Raw genomic sequence first — 16,863 nt, forward strand, 5'->3', positions numbered from 1 at the left:
AAAGCAGCTTGCAACTTTCCTGTGTCTCCAGGAGGATGTTCTCAGTTGGACCAAAGGTCCATCTAGAGTAGGGATAATCTTCTTGAAGAACAGGGCTGTCAAACTCCTGGCCCATGGGCTGGATGCGTCACGTGCTGGCCAGGTCTACGCCCGGTTTAGCAAAGGGGGAAAAAATCCTGATGCGTCACGTCATGCCGCCATGACAACGTGAGTTTGACACCCCTGTTGTAGAGGTATAAAAGTAATCAGTAGTTTTCTGGCTTTTGGGCAGGAAATGCTTGAAAATGATAATGCAAACTCTAAAATAGGCTCTGTTTTTCTGGGTGTATAAATATCTGTAAGAGCAAGGAAAAGAGCATTCCCAAAGCTCTTTTCAAAAACGCTACATTGTGGTTCCATCTATGATTATGATATAGTCCTGTACTATTATAATAATAATACAGGTAGTCCTCAGCTTATAATGTAATGGAGCCTGCCCATTAATATTGTGATGCCTATCACATGACTGGAGCCATTTTTAGTACCTTTTTTGCAGCAATAGTTAAGTGAACCTATTTTTTGTTATCGACCGGTTTTGCAGAAAATGAGAAGTAAATGCCTATTTTTGGCAAAATGTCATAAAACATGGTCACATGACTTCAGGACGCTAAATGTGGGCCACTTCCCAAGTGCCCCAGATGTGGTCACAAGACTGTGGATTGGTCACTATACCTTTGGAACCTAATTACCCCATGGCAGGGGTCTCCAACCTTGGCAACTTGAAGCCTGGTGGACTTCAACTCGCAGAATTCCCCAGCCAGCTTTGCCGGCTGGGGAATTCTGGGAGTTGAAGTCCTCCAGGCTTCAAGTTGCCAAGGTTGGAGACCCCTGCCCCATGGTATGAAACTAAGCGACTGGTCATAATTTGAGCACTATGTGTAAGTCAAATAATCCAGGCATTTTCTGTATATGGTGGCCCATTCCAGACTTAAATGCTTTTTCATGTAAGAACTCTGGGCCAGTTCGAAAACAGCTTCAGACCGGTATGATCCACATCACCTCTGTTCATCAGCAAAACTGATTTATTTTTGGCTTGGCAGCATTCTACTTGAAACCACAGATGAATGCTATTTACTTGTTTATGGAAGTACTGTAACTTAATGAAACTCAATGGTGGATTTCCCCATTAGGAGGAGCTCTTGCCTCACCCCCTCCCTGCTCCTGGTACCGGCAGGGCAGAGTTGGCTTAGTGGCTTCACAAGTCCCTTGCCATAGGATCCCTTTGGATTTTTTGCCCTTGATCCAGAGGTATGCAAAGCCTGTTCGATAAGGATGTGTGTCTGTGTGTGTGTACTAATGGATTTTATTTTCCTTTCTCTTTAGCGGCCTCAGGGATTTTGTTGCTGTAGGAGCAGTATGCTGATTTTTTTTCTTCCTTGTTCTGAACGCTGTGAGGCAAATAGCAGTGAGGAGAGTCACAGAGGGCTTTTGATTGCCTCTTGAAAGATTAGGGCAGCCTTTCTCAAACTTAGCAACTTCAAGATGTGTGGACTTCCAACTCCCACACCGTTGATGGCTGGCTGGGGAGTCCTGGGAGTTGAAGTGCGCACAACTTGAAGTTATCAAGTTTGAAAAATACTGAATTAGAATGTGAAAGTGGCCCTACAGTTGGGCCACCCATCTATCCTTGGCATAGAGGGCTTTGCTTAACTTACTTAGCACTCTTTTATAGGTAATAATCAACTTACAACCATTTGCTTAACAGTCAAAGTCACAACAGCAACTGAGAAAATAATACTGCTTATAATCAGTCCTTGCACTTAGGATCGGTCCTTGCAGCATCCCTGCTGTCATATGAATGCCACTTGCAAGCTTCCCAGGGAGTTTCTGACAAGCAAAGTCAATGGGGGAAGACAAATTCGCTTAATGATCGCACAAGTTGTATAATGATCACTGCAAAAAAGGTTGTAAAATCGAATTCAGCTTATTTAATGAGTGCATTGCGTTGCAACAAAAATTCCAATCCCAACTGTAATTGTAAGTTGAGGACTACCTGTACCCTCTTCCCCTCAGGAGTACATTGCTAACCCAGTTCTCCAACTGAATGACTCTTGAGAGCTGTGGACTTCTTCCAAGATTCTCAGCAATGGCTGTATTGGCTGGAGAATTTTGGATGTTGAGCTCCATGGTCTTTAAAAAATATTCTGCATGCTTCATTTAGACTCTCTTTTGGAGTGAAGTGAGGTTTTCTCATAAAGGGAGGCAGGATTGGATCTGCTTAGTATTTTGATGGAGATATCTAAGGCTTATAGGTTCCAGTGGAGAGATCACATTCATTGAAAGAAACATTGGCAAATGACTTCTGTTGTTGTCAAGAAAACAATATGGAGGTTTCCATGAAATTCTGAAGCACCTTTCTGAAACATCTGTCTGTTCTCTGAGGCTGCTGAGGAAGGCCTTTTCTCCCCTTGCTTTCTGTAAAATAGAGCTGGGACAGCTTGGAGTAGTTGGTAGTTGAACCCTGTCCCTTAGTTGAGAAAGGCTGAACCAGCATGGTCTCAACATGCTTTAAGGAGGCCTGATTGACTCTTTGGGCCACAGCATGAGTTCTGCCTGATATATTGAATAAAGCAAAGTTTAGAACAACATGGAAATCAAAAGAGAGCTAATAGTATTACAACTTATGTTTTATTCATTTGAATAACATAAACATTTTGAGGAACACTTTGGGGATTCAGCTGCTTCTGCTTTTTGTATGATGGTTGTTGCTGGGTGATGTTTTGGAATTGCCAACTGCCCTGGTGAGAAATTGATTTTATTGAATTGAATTGTGCAAGTTTTGGGCATCGTTTAAAAGATTTTTTACTCGTATTGGATTCTACAAACAAAATTGTGAGTTGATTCAGAACACCTGCTACCATGCAATCAATGTCTCTGTAAAATGTGATGGCACCTCTGCCATGAACAAAGGGTATGTATGTGCGTGTGGCCCTTCAGAATTCCTCTGCGCTGCAGTTTTCGTTTTGAAGGATCGTTTGGGGAGCTAGCTTACATCCCGTTTTCATCTCACTTGCAGCAGAATTCAGAAGAGTTAAGAAGCTGCCCTGCTGATTACCTACACTCAAGATCTGGGAGCTGAACTCCAAACTTCATAAAGTTGATTAGGTTGAAAAAAACACTGCTCAAGGAAATAGTCCTTCCTCAGTCTAGTCATCGGAAACCTATTAAATTGAGGCCTGGCCTGTATTTGTACATAGAACAGTTCTTGCTTTGATGATGTTACCTAGTTAAGTTATGAAATGTCTGCAAGAAAACAACCAAGCTCAGAGAGTACCAAGAGTTCCACAGTTCAACCCTGAACTATTTTCTTCTATGGGAACAGATCTTTAACTCAAAACTCCTGTATTCCTCTCCCTCCCCTTGTTACGCTAATGTCCATTCTTAAATACCTTTCTAACATTTCATTAGGTTCACATTGTAATGATCATGTTGTATTCCCCTCCCTCCCCTCTTTTCTTTGCCTCTTAGGGGATATTGGAAACTATTACTATGGTCAGGGTCACCCCATGAAACCTCACAGGATCAGGATGACTCACAACCTTCTTCTCAACTATGGTCTTTACAGAAAAATGGAAATTTATGTAAGTTTTTAAAAAACTGAACATTAAATTCTTCACCCGCTGTTACTGACTGGGGTCTTTGGCTCAGAAAGAAGGAGAGCTGCTACAAGCGAGCATGTGTTCCCCCACCCCCCAATCATCCCAGCTGATCAAGAAGGACCAGTGGATTTTGCTCCCATCTAGGGCTGAATCCTGACTGGAAGGGGTCCTCGTTAGCTCTTCATTTGAGGCTTTTTGTGGCTGCTGAAGCGCCCCCTTTCAACCTCACTAAAGTCAGAGCTTTGCTTGAACAATGTTCAGAAGTGACAGCCTTACCAAGTTCTCCTCCTCCTTTCTTTGTCATTTCAGCGACCTTACAAGGCAAGTGCCGAGGAGATGACCAAATATCACAGTGATGATTACATCAAATTTCTGCGGTCAATTCGGCCAGATAACATGTCTGAATACAGCAAGCAGATGCAGCGATGTGAGTGAAAGTGAAGGGTGTTATATTTGCTTGGAAATCCTCAGACAAGCTTGGCTAAAAATGGGCCCCTGGGTGGGTTTTTAGAGGGGGGGAAAGGGTTAATGCACTGATAAGGTTTATAGCGGCAAGGATGGATGGATGATACCGCCACTGTAAAATCCATTTGCGATATCTTATCCATCAGCCCTTAAATGAGGCTTCTGATCCCAGTTGGGAAAAGCCTGGCCTGAATGCGTGGTTGCTTTCAGGTGGGATGACAAACTGGCTTTTCACTCTCAGACTAGCCCCAGCAAGCCTTTGGTGTTGCTGGGACCCGCTACCTCTTTGTGGATGAGAAGAGAAAATTAGCAATTCCCTTGTTTTCAATACATTTGCCATTCCTTCAGAGGGTGACTTGTTAATATCCACTGTTTGTGTAATAGGGAAAGCTTGGTCAGTCATGCAAAAAAAACAGGTTTAGGCTTAAGTTCCTTCTTGTAATTTTTTGTTGCTTGAATTGAATTAAAGCTTGAGAAATGTTGTGCAGTACAATTGTTCATCCTTCTACCCAAGGCGGTATTTCTTAACCACAGCAACTTTAACTCCCAGAATTCCCCAGCCAGCACTTTAGACTACCTACTTCCCTATGGTCTCCTGCCCAAGAACTACCCATCTTGAAGCTCCAATGTGGAGTTCTGCCAAGCTCTTAAAGCTGTCAGTTTGCTAGAGCTCCAGCAGGTGGCACCACCTCCTAGCATTGTTAAATGCCAATGGACAGCTTGAACAAATCTGATCTCTTACTTTCATTAATGAGCAACTTGTGTGGGGGTTTTTTTTCCCTGTAAGCAAGATATCTCAATGCAGTTGCTCAGTTTTTGCCTCATGTTGCTAGATCATAAACTCCAGTGGAAGGACAGCTTTATTGCACATGGTTCACAAATTATATATTTATATTTATTTATCAAATTTAGAGATTGTCCATTTCACTCACAAAGCACCTCTGGGGGATGTACAGTTAAATCTCTCCTTCCTTGTCCTCCTTAATCAGTTTTCCAAAGTTATTCCCACATAAAGCTCTATTGTTCGGGGGGGGGGGTTCTTTTTATTTTCAAACTCCGATATTTCTATTTCTCTTTTTGGCTGAAATCATTGATATGTTGTGATTAAACAAGGACTTCTCCTGTTGCTTTTTTTTTCAAGTCAATGTTGGAGAAGATTGCCCTGTGTTTGACGGACTGTTTGAATTCTGCCAACTTTCTACAGGAGGGTCTGTTGGTAAGTAGCAATCATAGTTTTAAAAATAAAAACCTCAAAGGATGTACTGTACTAACTGCGCTGCTTGTTCTACTGAGGACCTCACTTTCATTATGGAATTGCAGACTGTGGGTTTTGACATCTGATTCCTGCTCCTTTTAGGCCAGGCAATGATGTGCAAAGTTGCTCTGAATTTGAAACGTTCCTTTGAATGCAAACTATTTCATACACTTTTGAAAAATGTCAGGATATTAATACAGGTATTCCTCAACTGGGCCTTAGAACCACAATTGGGCCATGTTCTGTTGCTGAACAAGGTGGTCATTAAGTGAGTCAAGTCCAATTTTATTACTTTTTTGCCATAGTTAAGCAAATTTCTGCAGCTAAATGAATCACACGATTATTAAGTGAATCTGGCTTTCTCCATTGGCTTTGCTTGTGGGAAGCCGGCTGGAAATGGTGATCACATGATTCGGGATGCTAAACCATCATAAATACATGCCTGTTGCCAAGATCCCAAATTTTGATCATGTGATCAAGAGGATGGTGCAAGGACTTGTCTTAAGTTACTTTTTTTCAGTGTCATTGAACAATTGATTGTAAATCAAAGACTGCTTGTTGTCCTCTTGAGCTCACAAAAGCTTATGCCTTTTAGGAAAATTTGTTAGTTGGAAAAGAGGCTATCAGAATCCTGAATTTTTTTTAATCCTCCTATTAAGCATTTTGCTAAAGCAGCTGTTTTGAGCTTGAGACATTGTTTCATGCTCAGATCACTTTCAAAATGCTCAAAACAGCTGTTTCTACACAGAAATGAGGTGTTTTGGATTCAGAATAACTCACATCAAAATGTTTTGTACATTCCATATAATAAATTCACAGATGAATGTTTCTAGAGAATGCTTTCTCTCATGCTGAAATCGTTCAGCTTCGGGACGGTTTGGACCAAAATTGCGGTGACTCAGGTGAGACGTCTGAGGGTGGTCTTGGTGATATTGTTTGGGATGAGTTTGACCCTGTGGCTCCCGAGGACATGGACAGGTTGTTGGGTAGGTTGAATGCCACCACGTGTTTACTGGACCCGTGCCCCTCCTGGCTGGTGCTGGCCACTCAGGAGGTGACACGAGGCTGGCTCCAGGCGATTACGAGTGCTTCTTTGGTGGAGGGTGTCTTTCCGGCCGCCTTGAAAGAGGCGGTGGTGAGGCCCCTCCTCAAGAAGCCTTCCCTGGACCCGGCTGTTTTAGGTAATTATCGTCCGGTCTCCAACCGCTTGGCGAAGGTTGTAGAGAGTATGGTGGCATATCAGTTTCCTTACACCTGGATGAAACTGTCTATCTAGACCTGCTCCAGTCCGGTTTCCGCCCGGTTACAGCACGGAGACGGCTTTGGTCGCGTTGGTGGATGATCTCTGGAGGGCCAGGGATAGGGTTGTTCCTCTGCCCTGGTCCTATTAGACCTCTCAGCGGCTTTCGATACCATCGACCATGGTATCCTGCTGCGCGGTTGGAGGGATTGGGAGTGGAGGCACCGTTTATCGGTGGTTCTCCTCCTATCTCTCCGATCGGTCGCAGACGGTGTTGACAGGGGGCAGAGGTCGGCCCGAGGCGCCTCACTTGTGGGTGCCGCAGGGTCGATTCTCTCGCCTTCTGTTCAACATCTATATGAAGCCGCTGGGTGAGATCATCAGTGGCTTCGGTGTGAGGTACCAGCTGTACGCGGATGACACCCAGCTGTACTTTTCCACACCGGGCCACCCCAACGAAGCTATCGAAGTGCTGTCCCGGTGTCTGGAAGCCGTACGGGTCTGGATGGGGAGAAACAGGCTCAAGCTCAATCCCTCCAAGACAGAGTGGCTGTGGATGCCGGCATCCCGGTACAGTCAGCTGAGTCCACGGCTGACTGTTGGAGGCGAGTCATTGGCCCCGATGGATAGGGTGCGCAACTTGGGTGTCCTCCTGGATGAACGGCTGTCTCTGGAAGATCATTTGACGGCCGTCTCCAGGAGAGCGTTCTACCAGGTTCGCCTGGTGCGCCAGTTGCGCCCCTTTCTAGACCGGGATGCCCTATGCACGGTCACTCACGCCCTCGTGACGTCTCGCCTGGATTACTGCAACGCTCTACATGGGGCTCCCTTGAAGGGCATCCGGAGGCTGCAGTTAGTCAGAATGCGGCTGCGCGGGTGATAGAGGAGCCCTCGTGGCTCCCGTGACACCTATCCTGCGCAGACTGCACTGGCTACCTGTGGCCTTCGGGTGCGCTTCAAGGTTTTGGTAACCACCTTTAAAGCGCTCCATGGCATAGGGCCGGGTTATTCTGGGACCGCCTACTGCTACCGAATACCCCTCCCCGACCCGTGAGCCCCCACGGAGAGGAACTCCTCAGGGTGCCGTCAGCGAGACAGTGTCGTCTGGCGACGCCCAGAGGAAGGGCCTTCTCTGTGGGGGCTCCCACCCTCTGGAACGAACTACCCCCAGGACTTCGTCAATTTCCGGACCTCCGAACCTTCCGTCGCGAGCTTAAAACACACTTATTCATCTGTGCAGGACTGGATTAGATTTTAAATTTATTGGTTTTAAATGGGTTTTATTTTTTATATTGTTTTTAAACATTCGGCCTTTTAGAATAAGTTTTTTAATTGTTATTTTAATCTGTATTTATGTGTTTTTTATCTGCCTGTGAACCGCCCTGAGTCCTTCGGGAGATAGGGCGGTATATAAATACGATTAATAAATAAAATAAATAAAATGCTTCCATGAATAGTAATCTCAGAATAGTATTTGCAGAGATCTGGATAAATATTTAGGGATTTATGGATCCCTGAATCCAGAGCAAATTCCCTTGATGTCTGCCAGCTTCTCTGCCTTCCCTGATTTAGATCTTTTTAGATTATTTTAATTAAAAAATAATCTGGAAAATAATAGCAAGCTAGAGCATAAAGTATAATGATGTCCTCTGGTATCATTGTAATTTGTAAAAACACCTGTGATCCACATACTTGTTCCAGGGATGAAATCCAAAATTTTTCCCTACCGGTTCTGCGGGTGTGGTTGGTGGGCGTGACAGGGGAAGGATATTGCAAAATCTCCCATTCCCTCCCCACTCTGGGGCCAGCCAGAGGTGGTATTTGCCGGTTCTCCAACCTACTTAAAATTTCCGCTACCAGTTCTCCAGAACCTGTTAGAATCCGCTGAATTTCACCCGACTTGTTCTCTGAGCAGACATAGAAATTAAAAATGGCTAATGGCAGCTATCATGCTAGTCTCTAAAAGTATTTATTTATTTATTTATTTATTTATTTATTTATTTATTTATTTATTTATTTATTTATTTATTTATTTATTTATTTATTTATTTATTTATTTATTTATTTATTTATTTATTTATTTATTTAATTTATATATCGCCCTTCTCCCAAAGGACAGCCAGGTAAAAACAGATTTCACAAAAAATTAAAAAAACATTTTAAAAATCTGATTCAATTAGGCCGAATGCAAGTTAAAACTATGATAAAACCATGATAAAACCCATGTTAAAATTACATTAGGCCAGCCCTGCGTGATAAACAAAAAGGTCTTTAACTCGCGTCGAAAGGTCCGGAGGTCAGGGAGTTGATGTATCCCTGGTGGCAGCTCATTCCAGAGGGCAGGAGCTCCCACGGAGAAGGCCCTCCCCCTGGGGGTCGCCAGTCGACATTGTCTGACTGACGGCACCCTGAGGAGGCCCTCCCTATGTGAGCGCACAGGTCGATGGGAGGCTATTGGTGGCAACAGGCGGTCCCGTAAGTAACCCGCTCCTATACCATGGAGTGCTTTAAAGGTGGTAACCAACACCTTGAACTGCACCCGGAAGACCACCGGAAGCCAGTGCAGCTTGCGCAGGAGAGGTGTTACATGGGAGCCTCGAGTTGCTCCCTCAATTACCCACGCAGCGGCATTCTGGACCAGTTGGAGCCTCCAGGTGCTCTTCAAGGGGAGCCCCATGTAGAGAGCGTTACAGTAGTCCAGGTGGGAAGTGATGAGGGCGTGAGTGACTGTGCATAGGGAATCGCGGTCTAGAAAGGGACGCAACTGGCGTATCAGGCGAACCTGATAAAAAGCTCCTCTGGCAACGGCCGTCATCTTCTAAGGACAGTCGTACATCCAGAAGGATGCCTAAGTTGCGGACCCTCTCCATAGGGGCCAATAACTCGCCCCCAACAGTCAGTGATGGAATCAGCTGGCTGTACCGGGATGCCGGCATCCACAGCCACTCAGTCTTGGAAGGGTTGAGTCGAAGCCTGTTCTTCCCCATTTAGACCCGCACGGCCTCCAGACACCGGGACATCACTTCAACGGCCTCATTGGGGTGGTTAGGGGTGGAAATGTACAGCTGAGTATCATCAGCATACAGATGACATTGCACCCCAAAACCACGGATGATCTCACCTAGCGGCTTCATGTAGTTGTTGAACAGAAGAGGTGAGAGAACCGACCCCTGTGGCACCCCACACATGAGGCGCCTCGTGGCCGATCTCTGCCCTCCTGCCAACACCATCTGCGACCGGTCAGAAAGATAGGAGGAGAACCACCGCAAAACGGTGCCCCCTACTCCTAAGCCCCCCCAGCCGTCGCAGCAAGATACCATGGTCGATGGTATCAAAAGCCACTGAGAGATCTAATAGGACCAGGGCAGAGGAACAACCCCTGTCCCGAGCCCTCCAGAGATCATCAACCAATGCGACCAATGCCATCTCCGTGCTGTACCCGGGCCGGAAGCCGGACTGGAATGGGTCAAGATAGACAGTTTCATCCAGGTACTGGGGGAGCTGTTGTGCCACCACACTCTCAACAACCTTCGCCGTAAAATGCAGGTTGGAGACGGGACGATAGTTCGCTAAAACAGCTGGGTCCAGGGAGGGCTTCTTGAGGAGGGGCCTCACCACCGCCTCTTTCAAGGCGATAAGGAAGACACCCTCCGTCAAAGAAGAAGTATGTCCCCCTGCTGGGAAAAAAATCAATTTGGATCACTTGGAGCAATAAAGACCATACTGGCTGGCTAAATAAGGGAAGAGCAATCGGCGTCTTCCCCATGAGTCTCCTTGGTATCCATTTTATGAGAGCATCCACAGCTGTTCTCAAGCTGCACACTTGCCCACCTGCCCAAAAGAATTGCCCATTTTTGGTATCGAACCAGATCTTAAATGATTCTCAAAATAGGGAGAACTGGAAAGATCGGTCTTTTGACATTTTGTTGTTGCACAGTCGCTAAGTTGTGTCAGACTCTGTGTCCCTTTGTGTCCCTTTGTGTCAGACTCTTTGTGTCCCTATGGACTAGAGCAAGCCAGCCCCACCCCACTGTCCTGGAATCTGCCCAAACTCACGACTAGTGTGTCAATGATCCTGTCTTAACCATCCCATCCTCAGCCATCCTCTTTTTTTTACAACTACCCATTTCTCATATCAGGGGTCACCAACCTTTCGAACCTCAGGGACCACTAATTCATAATTTTAAATCTTGCAGACCACTAATATGATCTGCCTAATGACTGGCTGGGTGGGCGTGGCTAGGTCATGTGACTGGGTGGGCATGTCACATTGAGGGGCACCTTGCGGGACTCTGCTTGCCCCTTTCTCCCACCCATGCCTCACCTGCCCTCCCACCCGGGCTCCTTAGGGCCCCAACAGGAAGCAGTTGTTGGAGCTAAGCAGCCACCACGAGAAAGAGTTGGCAAACAGCTGGTTCAGTTCAAATTGGATCTGGCCGAGAAGGAGGCTCAGCAGAAGCACCTCACTGAGGACTGCTAGCATAGGCTTTCCAAGCAGAGGGAAGACCTGCGGGAGTGCAAGGCCAGGTACCAGCATCTGGAAGCTCAGTGGGCTGAGATGGTCAGTCAGTTCCAGGCCATGATGCAGTCCCACTGGAACAAGGCCCTCTGGCTCTTTGCCACCAGTAACACTTCCCTCCATCCTTTGCCCAAAGCCCTGCACCAGGAGGCTGAAGCAGACCCCAAGTTGGAATTTCTGCCCTCCAACTTGCACGAAAAAACCCCGAAGTGGCAGACTTTCTGCAGCAACACAAACATTCATTGCACTTATCTGTCCTAGGGACCACAGTTTGAGGATCCCTGATTTAATGCAATATTAAAAATGCAAATAGTTTTTCTGCGGACCACCAAAATTTTTTTGCGGACCACCAGTGGTCCATGGACCACCAGTTGGTGACCGTTGCCTTATATAATGTCTCATGTTTCATGAACATGAATGACGTTGTTGGCCTGAAGTGGGGAAGGTTGCGTGGGATGTGCCCCTCATATCCCCTGACCTGCATAACAAGGCCTGACCAGGAGTGTTCCTTGTGTCTGCTTAGAAGAAAGAAAAAGACTCAGCATTGAGAATCTTGTTTAATCTAGTCTGTAGCTCTCTTTCAGAACTTAATACTCCAAACAAATCAGGGTTTGGAGGGGATTGTGACCGACATGGCTGACCAACATTTCCTGCCTCGGTAGCACACTTTGAGAACATATGAACTGAGGTGGCTGACTCAGGAGGATAGAGTGCATGTGCTTTAGATGGGTGCATGATTCTCAAATAAATGGATGTAAAGGAGGTAGAGTTCCAGGCTTTGTAATTCACACATCTGTTTTGGAGAGTAGCAGTTTATCATGAGTTAGGTAGAATAGAATAGAATAGAATAGAATAGAATAGAATTTATTGGCCAAGTGTGATTGGACACACAAGGAATTTGTCTTGGTGCATATGCTCTCAGTGTACATAAAAGAAAAGATACGTTCATCAAGGTACAACATTTACAACACAATTGATGATCAATATATCAATATAAATCATAAGGATTGCCAGCAACAAGTTATAGTCATACAGTCATACAGTCATACAGGTAGTTACGACAGTTGCATCCCAGCACAGCACTTGGAAATAAGTGGTTGAAATTTTGGGGCCAAGTAACACAGGAGGGCATGTATTGTGAGAATGTCCATTCTTAACTTACTGAAACCTAATACTATCCATCTGACTTCAGAAGCAGAGGGAGTCACTCTGTGTGATCCATATTCTGGTTCTTGTAAGTGTATACAGTCAGTCCTTTATGATTAATTGCTTAATGACTGTTTTGAAGTTACGATAAACCAGAGTTTGTCCAAGGGATGTCCAGAGTTTGAAGTTCTGATGGCTATCCTTCCCACCATCATCATATGATCAGCTTGCATTTACAACTGATCATGATTTATAACATTTTTTCCCCAGAAACTGGGATTTACTTCTGGTTTCCAGCAAAAAAACTCCTAATGATTTTGGTGCTTATTTAATGACTGCTGCAAAAAATATTGTAAGATCAGATATAGTCACATGATAACCTGCTTAATGATCAGCAAGTCTTACAACTGTATTCCGGGCTCACTTACGATTCTAACTCAAGGACTACCTTAGCATAGTTTCTTTTGATTGTCAATTCTGGGTATCTTGTGCCAAGCCAAAGGATCTCCAGCTGCTGAACTGGCAGCCTCCCCTTTGTCCTTAATAGTGGGGAGTCTGCAGATCTCTAAATGGTACCGATAGAGGAGACTATTTGTAGTGTGATGTCCTTGGTGCTCTCTTGATGGCTTTCTTACAAACGTTTCATTACCAGACTAGATAACATCATCAGTATAAGTCTGGTTGTGATGGCTGCTTTGTCATCTCTGCTCTCTCACTTGTTTGAAATTCTCTTCCCAGCAAGCGCAGTGAAACTAAACAAGCAACAGACAGACATCGCGGTGAACTGGGCTGGAGGCTTGCATCATGCCAAGAAGTCAGAGGCTTCTGGCTTCTGTTACGTCAATGATATCGTCCTGGCTATCTTAGAATTGCTAAAGTATGTGAAACTGCCACTTTATATTCTGGACATAAATGAGATTGTCATCTTTATGGGACACTTTAGGATGTGTGGACTTCAACTCCCAGAATTCTCCAGCCAAGCATGCTGGAGCCAGTTGAAGTGCACACAATGGCCAAGGTTGAGAACAGTGCTTTATACTGTGGATCTAAATGAAATCCTCACCTTGTCAAAAATATCATATTCATCCTGTGCAGGATAAGCTGCTCGGATAGGGAAATCTCTGAGATGCTTTGCTCTTGTTTAATCATGAAGGGAATTTATGTATGAGACAGCGCAGGCACAGATTTGACTTCGCATTGCCTTGGACAGGCAAGTCCAAGAAGCATTATTTGGTCCAATAATAGCTTTCAGTGGGCATTTAGAGGCATCCCTGGAATTTTGCAGAATCTGAGCCCAGCATGAAACTGAGTCTTGATGGATAGAGATGGATGTTTTGTTATGCTTTGTTATGAGTGGAGTTTTGCTCTCCACTCATTCTGATGGCCAAAAGGGACGCTTCCAAGAGTGTTTCAGGAATGCATCCTTTTAAAAGGATCCACCCTGACACTCAACAGCCTGGGTGCGGAATGGGAACCTAGATCCTTGGCAGCTCCTCAGCTTCCCTAAGAGGCGGATTGATGACATTAATTATTTCTGGAAATGAAGGAAAAGGAAACATCTCCCCATATGGGATTTAAATGCATAGAACATATTCGTCACCCTGGCTGTGTAGTTTTCAGCAGTTAACGATGCCCTTAGGTCTCTGGCAGCTGTTCCCACCTTTCCTGACCCCTCGGTATTATCTTGGGATGACCGTTTGAAACCTCACCCGGCTGTCAATCACACAAGCTTTCTTTCTTCTTAACAAAGCCTAGTGTGGCTTTAGGGACTGAATTTTAAAACTTGATAATTTTGGGTTTACTTTTTGGGGGCGGAGGGGGGGGGAATGTCTAGGTTCCTCATGGCTGAACTTTGTTTTTGAGGTGCCAGCCTGACATCCCTTTGCAACCTCAGGTACCACCAGAGAGTGTTGTATGTTGACATCGACATCCACCATGGTGATGGTGTGGAGGAAGCCTTCTACACCACAGACCGTGTCATGACAGCGTCCTTCCATAAGTATGGGGAATATTTCCCAGGAACTGGGGATCTGCGGGTGAGAATGGGAACTTCAGATGCATCTTCCTGGGCATCCAGTCCCTTTTCCTTCTTTTTGGTTGGCTCGCACACTTTCCAGGCCCTGTTAGTAACAGAGCTTTGCATGATCCTCTCTCCTTCTAAAACAAGATGATTCACGTTCTCTGAGTCAGAGGTACTAACACACCTATTCCCAAATTGAAAAGTTTAATGCAACAGAAATTATGTCACAATGTTAGTGAATGGAAGAAAGAGAGTAATCTCATTAGTTTTATTGACTGTTCCTATAACTGAAATAAGCTCCTATGATAACATCTGACTGATGTTGTTTCAACTCAAAAGCTAGGTCAATTAGACCCTCAAATCCCAGATCTGTGCTCTAGATTGAAGGACATCCCAGAAATTTTCCCAAAATTACATAAGCATCTCCATTAATCCTCCGGAGTCGACTTTCACTTGAAAAGGACAACAGCTTGACTAAAGAACTTCTCTTTCATATTTCCTTCTTGGAGTGCAGCCTTTTGTCTACTAAGGAGAGGCAGAGCATGGCCTTTGTCCTAGAAAACACTGTGTATGCCTACAGGGGTGTGCGAAATGTTTTTAGTTTAAAATTTGTTTGTTCTGTGACTGCCCTTCCCAGCCAAGTGACTCTGGGCAGTTTACAATTCTAAAACAATGGAAATACAATTCAAATATGAAACTTTCTTAACACTGTTCCATTTCTCTTCCTGTGTATTTATTGATTATTAGATTCAAGGTCACTTCTTTAAAGATGGGCTCTGATCCAGGTTTCCCTTAGGAATTGTCCGACACCTTAACCCAGTATTTCTCAAATTTGACAATTTTAAGATGTGTGGACTTTAACTCCCAGAATTCTTCGGCCAGCATGTAGTGTTAAAGTTCACACATGTTAGCGTTGGCTGGGGAAGTCTATGCATCTTAAAGTTGCTAAGGTTGAAGAAACATTGCCTTAATTGCTACATCAAACAGGCTCTCCTTTCCATGAAAAACTAAATTACCTGAGAAATGCATTGTTTTGGCTTAAGAAATTGAGGGAACCCTGCAAGCATAATGTGAGTCATGGAGTACTCATCTCTGTCAAGATCTCTCCCCCTCCCTCCGGAAAATAGCTTGCTCTTACAGCAATAGGGAATGACTAGATAGGGAACATTTGGGCAGCATTTGGCAAAATCTTAGTCATTGGGGAAGAAGAGAGGAGTGAGGAAGGGCAAAAAGTAACACATGGGTATCCCATGTGTTGTTTTTCACCCTTCTTTACGTATCTTCTGGGATCGGATGAGCCAGTTGGCATACTTGTTGAATCTGCCTTATTTCAGATTATTGATTCAGCACCAGCTCACCCCCCACCCCCAGTCCTCTTCTGGACTGAGCCCTCTTGGGCAGGACAAGATGGTTGACTCTCCTGTTTTGGGGAGGTGTCGTTGGGAAAACCTTGGCTCTAAAGTCCCAAAGGTACTTTTCCAAGAGGCAACGGGACTTTCTGGTTTTTCTTTGAAGACATTTTGCTTCTTATCCAAGAAGCTGTTTCTTCTTGGATGAGCGAAATGTCTTCAAACCCCCCTCCCCCCGAAAGTCCAGTTGCCTTTTGAAAAAGCCCTTTTGGGACAACCGTGATCCTGGATGACTAAGAATCTCCATAGACACTTGGCTCTAAGGGAGCCAAAGAAGCTTGTGGACAACCCCTTTGGGGTATTCTGGGTGACGTGATAAGGGTGTCCCATTATTGGGCTGCAGAGCCTCTGCGAGCATCAGAATACCAACAGACCCTGACTTGGGCATCCTCTGAAAGTAGCCCCAGCTAGAATTTCAGATGCCATCTTTTCTTCTTCCTAAGGATATTGGTGCGGGTAAAGGAAAATATTATGCTGTCAACTATCCTCTCCGGGATGGGATCGATGATGAGTCTTATGAAGCCATTTTCAAGCCGGTAAATGTCTTAGTCCTTGAATGCTTCTAGTTCATTTTGCAGGTGCTGCAGTTGCCTCAGTAAACTTTGCAGACTTGCAGTTTGTGGAGAAAGTTGTAACTTCTAGCAATGGCAATCAGAGGATTTTTGATGTCCTCTCCAACCTAGAGGAGCAGGGAGTGGGTGGGAGAACCCAAGGGAAGAAAGGGATGAAAGCACAAGTTTCAGACTACCTGTTCACCACTGACAAGCCCTTGGTCTTCTTCAGGTCTTGTTGGTGGGAGGAGATGGGAGGCTTGTCCCTAATCTGCATGGATGGATAACATGAGATTGGACCTCTGGGTGGCTTCCATTGGGGAATAGACTTTGTTGAAGGCATTGGGCTGGCTTTGCCAGAGATTGTGGTGGAAGGAAAGGGGTCCTGATAGTAACCCTTCAGGTTCTGTGCATTTGCTACTTTATTACCATACTCAGGTGTTTGTTTTTACTGGCTAGGTGATGTCTAAAGTGATGGAGACATTCCAGCCGAGTGCCGTTGCACTGCAGTGTGGCTCAGATTCTTTATCAGGGGACAGGTTGGGTTGTTTTAATCTGACCATTAAAGGTAAGAGGGGTTTCTTGGAAGGGGGCGATGGGTGAATTATTCAAGGATGCTT

At 45.0% G+C, this 16,863-nt stretch overlaps 1 protein-coding gene across 1 annotated transcript in view; it reads left to right on the forward strand.

Moving 5' to 3' along the window:
* The window catches only part of HDAC1 (histone deacetylase 1), a 31,085-nt gene that overhangs the window by 3,272 nt on the left and 10,950 nt on the right, over positions 1-16,863 (forward strand). The window contains exons 2-8 of the mRNA XM_058195393.1: positions 3,508-3,620; positions 3,948-4,065; positions 5,245-5,319; positions 13,002-13,140; positions 14,158-14,299; positions 16,136-16,228; positions 16,703-16,811. Coding sequence (XP_058051376.1) covers positions 3,508-3,620; positions 3,948-4,065; positions 5,245-5,319; positions 13,002-13,140; positions 14,158-14,299; positions 16,136-16,228; positions 16,703-16,811 — 789 coding nt within the window. The remainder of the gene's footprint in view (positions 1-3,507; positions 3,621-3,947; positions 4,066-5,244; positions 5,320-13,001; positions 13,141-14,157; positions 14,300-16,135; positions 16,229-16,702; positions 16,812-16,863) is intronic.

Source organism: Ahaetulla prasina, chromosome 10, assembly GCF_028640845.1.
Source record: "Ahaetulla prasina isolate Xishuangbanna chromosome 10, ASM2864084v1, whole genome shotgun sequence".
Classification (NCBI taxonomy): Eukaryota; Metazoa; Chordata; class Lepidosauria; order Squamata; family Colubridae; genus Ahaetulla; species Ahaetulla prasina.